General features: G+C 41.3%; 1 protein-coding gene across 1 annotated transcript in view; it reads right to left on the reverse strand.

The window, feature by feature from the left end:
- Positions 1-2,774: 2,774 nt before the first annotated feature.
- The window catches only part of etnk1 (ethanolamine kinase 1), a 35,117-nt gene continuing 32,517 nt past the window's right edge, over positions 2,775-5,374 (reverse strand). Inside the window, exon 8 of the mRNA XM_036577721.1 lies at positions 2,775-5,053. Coding sequence (XP_036433614.1) covers positions 4,981-5,053 — 73 coding nt within the window. The 3' untranslated portion in view covers positions 2,775-4,980. The remainder of the gene's footprint in view (positions 5,054-5,374) is intronic.

Below are 5,374 nucleotides of genomic sequence, written 5' to 3' on the forward strand. Positions count from 1 at the left end.
TATTTCGGAATAGGTTATTTACAACCCCATTTCCAAAAAAGTTGAGATGCTGTGCAAAATGTAAATAAAAACAAAATGCAATGATGTGCAATTCATTTAAACCCTATATTTCATTGAAAATAGTACAAAGACAACATATCAAATGTTGAAACCGAGAAATTTTATTGTTTTTTGAAAAATATTTGCCCATTTTGAATTTGATGCCAACAACACATTCCAAAAAAGATGGGATGGAGGCAACAAAAGGCTGGAAAAGTGGTGTAATGCTTAAAACACCTGGTGGTTGATTGGCAACAGCTCAGTAACATGACTGGGTATAAAAGAGCCTCTCAGAGAGGCGGAGTCTTTCAGAAGTAAAGATGAGGAGGGGTTCACCACTCTGTGAAAGACTGCACCATCAAATAGTGCAACAATTCAAGAAAAACGTTTCTCAACATAAAATAGCAAAGAACTTTAGTGTTTCATCATCTTTGGTACATAATATCATTAAAAGATTCAGAGAATCTGGAGAAATCTCTGTATATAAAGGACAAGACCAAAAAACAGTATTGCTGGCCGTGATCTTTGGGCCCTCAGGCAGCACTGCATTAAAAACAGACATGATTCTGTAGTGGAAATCACTGCATGGGCTCAGAAACACTTCTGAAAACCACTGTCTGTGAAAACAGTTCATCACTGCATCCACAAATACAAGTTAAAACTCTAAAACACAAAGAAAACGTATATAAACAGGATCCAGGAATGCTGCCACCTTCTAAACATCAGTAAGACTAAGGAGATGGTGCTGGACTTTATGAAGTCCAAACCTGCCCTGTCACCAGTCACCATTGATGGGGTTGATGTGGAGGTGATGGGGACTTACAAGTATCTGGGTGTGCACTTGGACAACAAGCTGGACTGGAGCTGTAACACTCTCTCAGTGTACAAGAGAGGCCAAAGCCGTCTCTGCTTCCTGAGGAGGCTGAGGTCTTTTGGTGTGGCACTAAGCTCCTATGGACTCTACCGGTCTGCTGTAGTGAGTGCTTTACTCTATGCTGTTGTGTTCTGGGGCAGCAGCATCAACAACAGTGCTCTGATTAAAATAAATAAACGTATTAGGAAGGATGGCTCTGCTGTAGGAGTCAAGCTGGACTCTGTGGAGGTTGTGTCAGAACAGAGGATGCTCAACAAGCTGTTAGCCATATTGGACAACACCTCACACTCCCTGGAAGCTACACTGGATAAGCCTACTGCTATACAGCTCTACAACGAGTCTCCTTACTGCAGAGACGGTACTGATCTCCTGCTGTCTGAACTGTGCTGAACCACATCACTGTATCTCCTCTAATATCACTCAGTGCCTGCTATCATGTAAATACAACAAACCTCTCATATGCTATGTAAATATGCAAATAGATATACTTTTATTTTATTTCTCTTGTAAATTAACTCATGTCTATTTTTTTATTTTCTGCATAGTATCTGTACGTTTATGTGAAATTATATGTCTTGTTACTGAAACACTGCAATTTCTCTTCGGGATTAATAAAGGTAGGTCAGTAGGTCGGTAGGTAGGTAGGTTGCCCCCCCCCACCCCCCAAAAAAATTTTGGGGCCCCCTGGTTTAATGGCTCTAAAAGCTGCATCACAGAAAGCTATGAAATGATTCCAAATCCACAGCTTAGTGTCTGTTTTTATCAACATTTTTGGCTTAAAACTTTTTTTATGCAAGACAAAGTAGTAAACAGACAAAGTCATTTCACCATCATCAACATCCCATATAAAAACTCAGAAGACATGGTTCACTGGTGGTTTTGGACAGTAATATATGTCTTTAAAATCTATCTTTAGTGTAAAGATTTTGTGCTTTCCTATTAATAATGTTTATATTTCTCACCTAATCAACCTAATTTCCATGTATGACATAAATCTGTACCTCATGCGTAATTTGGGTAAAATATCCTTTCAGTGTAAATACTGTTTTGCTTTTCTACAGGGAGATTCACTCGAAAGAGGCCCCAAATATTCTGTAATAACTCTGGCTAGGATGGAGCGATCCGAACGAAACAACATGCAATGAACTCCTCAGTATATGGAGCTTGGAACAAGCCGGGATGCCCCTGCGTCGGAGCGATGAGGTAGGTGCCGGACAGCCGTCGCGACGTTTAACCTCCCCGATATGCTTCCCGATACATTCAGGAACACGGAGCGCCACGTCAAAACGTGTCTGGCAGGAAACGGCGGCCACTTCCAGCATCGCATGTAATGCAATCAATTACACATACGTCAAGGTATGTAGCGTATTTTTTGGGTTCAGACTGCTTCATCCTAACTGGAAGACCTGCAGAATATTGGGGGCCTCTTTCGATTGAATCTCCCTGTATCTATAATGTTGTATATTGTAAATTTTTGTGAAGGATAGAGTTTATATTTTTTATCTTTTTTTTTTTTATTACATATATTGTCTATATAGCAACACGTAACAAACCGTAAACCTTGTAAAGTCATTAATTAATCAAGCGCTTTGCTCCCTTTGCTGCTGTATTTGCCGAATTTCCCCGTTGTGGAACTAAAACAGGATTATATCATCGTATAGCAAATAAAATGTCTATATTTGTGTTGTAGTCATGGCGACCCCTGGTTTCTATCACCACCACTGTAAAGACATCTGAACCATTTCACACCAAACCACTCTGAATGACTCAACATATGAAATTGTGCAAAAAAAAACATTTTGAAAAATGGTGGAATTGCCCTTTCAGTTATGGGTTTAATAAAGAAAAGAAGGAAAAAACGATACTTTTACTTTTTATTTCCATTCAAATGATGTAAATACAGGATCTAAAATTCAACTCTACGGTCTCATTTCTCTTTTCTTCAACGTTACTGATTTGACTCGACAGTATTTCATTCTTAAAAAACAAAAAAAAGGAAATCTCCCCTATGTACAGTTACAACAGACACAAGCAAAAATACTACGTGTTTAAAGATGTACATATACACATATACTACAACTGGTAGTGGACGCTTGTATTTACTGTACAGAGATGCGTTTTTCCGAAGCACTTCATCCGTTTGAAGTATCGAGCAGCTGCACTGATAAACGATGCAGAGATGAAAGCCATTTCCAGATTATGTGAATAACAGCGAGCGATTGGGAGATTTGGTGGATCGTGATGGACACCTTCATTGATTGTCAGGGCACGGATCACCCCAACTGCGTTCCAATGAACTGAGTTCTTATTTCTAAGAAACACTTGCGCGAGATATATGTGTATATATGGTGAGAGTATCTATGTTTCACAGTATCTATATGTACAACATGGACAGCTGTAATGCAGCCAAGCAGATAAGAGAGAAAGACGAGAAGAGACACCTAAAGGCTCTTGGGGGTGGTCTCAAAGACTCAGAAAAAAAGCCTAATTTTGAATTAGACAAAATTTAATGTTTATAGTGCAAGACTAGTCCAAACTGAGACTGACTGCAGCACTAGGATTAAAAAAAACCCTTTTTAATGCACTTTGAGTTACTTATTTCAAAGGGCCCGTATCCCAAAACTTCTCTTGCACTTTATTTTTTCCCCTGAAGTCCATTTATGACATTTGTTTTCTTTTAAATACCAAAAACAGTCATAGTTCATTTTTATGACCATTTTCCAGCCTCTCTTCGTCTCTTAGAATTAAACTGGCTGTTTTTGTTACCGTGCCTTTAAGACGTCTATTCAAACGAGCTGTTCTGATCCAAAGCTGTGCCTTGTTCAAAAGGCAGTCCGGGCTAATTTCTGCGTGAGTGGGCGGGGCTAAACTGCTGCAGTTCACTTTTGTGACATCACAAAAAACAGCGAACCTAATGTACGGACTGGGGTGTGAACGGCACGTTCCGAAAACGTTCACAAACTACATCAAACTGCTTTTTTTGGCTAAATAAAAGAATTTCCGTATTACGGGCCCTTTAAGAGAGGTCTGAGCACGGTCCGTCCACCCGAAGGTCTCCTCATTAAGGCACCCAGGTGAATGACCTTTAAAAGCAGTTGCTTCACGACAAACTGTGCGCACCTCTTCAAAAAAACAGTTCCACCTAACCTGGTATAAAAACTGCTTTTGTCAAAAAAGTAAACGTATGATACAGAGTTCGAGTGGAAAAATACAATGTGCAACCTTGTTCGAGCGCTTTGGTGCAGGCTTTCACCTTAAAGATGACAGATAAGGGCTCTCTGTAGAAAAAGAACGAGCTCTTCTCTAAGCACCTTCACGAACAGAGACAGAGACGTGTGGTGAAGCGGTTCACAGTGACAGGATGTGGCGGGAAACGTTCAGAAACGAAGAAGAGAAGAAGAAAAAAAAGAGCTCAACCAAGCTTCCGTTGGTCCCTAAATCACAGATCTCGCTGCAGCTGTGCCAAGTACAGTCTAAGCTAAGTCTAAAAGGCCTAAAGCTCTGCAGGCGGCGCGTGGCTTCGCTGCAAACCTGCGCTGCAGCCCACAGACATTTGCGTCGTCGAGAACATCTGTAAACAAACGAAAATAACTTAGAGGTTATAGAGAGTGGTGTGGTAAGCTCCAGGTACCCCGGTCTAAAATGCCCCCTGCACCTCGCGTCAGGTCAGGGTGTTCTGAACTTGTTTCCGACCACAACGAGCGAGAACCTTCGAGGGTACGGAGAGAACAGGACGCCTGGGTTGGTCTCTGGGAGCTCTGTTGGTCCTAATCCCACGTTGTGCTCAGCTGCAGAACTGGCATTATCCCCTTGTTTGTGCTTCCAGGCTTTGGGGCACCTCGCGCGCAGGGCGTTCGAGGTGGAGGGCAGCGGCTCTCGGGGTTTGTAAACGAAACTAAAGAGGTTCGAGGAGGTGCTGAACAGAGAGTTGTTGTTCCTAGGTCGATGTGCTCAGTCTAGTAAGTGCAGCATTAAATCCTTAAGACAGAAGAGCTCTGTTGGTACTGCCCACATCCACTAGAGGGAGCCCTTCACTGGAGAGGAGCACAAAACCACAAGCAGAGAGACTATTCTGGAAAGTTCAGCGCCGTGACCTCCGGCTTCATCTTGAAGTACTGGTTAAAGCGGAGAACTGCGTATCTATACAAAAGAGAGAGAGAAAAAGAACATTAGTGGAAAATAAAAGTGCATTTCTATCTGACATTTTGGTCAAAACTGAGTTGCTCACATATATATGTGACAACTTATTGACTTTATGTGGGTGGTTTTTTGAGTTGTGTGCATTTCTGGACTCTTTATCTAGAAAACAAAAAGGTTCCATCTCCAAAGTCAAACTCTGACTTAGTTCTATGAGGTTCTATCTAACATTCTGGTCAAAATTGAATTATTCACATATTCTTATTCTGTGACAACCTCCTAAAATTATGTGGGTGTTTTCTTGAGTTGTGTGCATTTCTGGAC

Source organism: Colossoma macropomum, unplaced genomic scaffold (assembly GCF_904425465.1).
Source record: "Colossoma macropomum unplaced genomic scaffold, Colossoma_macropomum, whole genome shotgun sequence".
Taxonomy (NCBI): domain Eukaryota; kingdom Metazoa; phylum Chordata; class Actinopteri; order Characiformes; family Serrasalmidae; genus Colossoma; species Colossoma macropomum.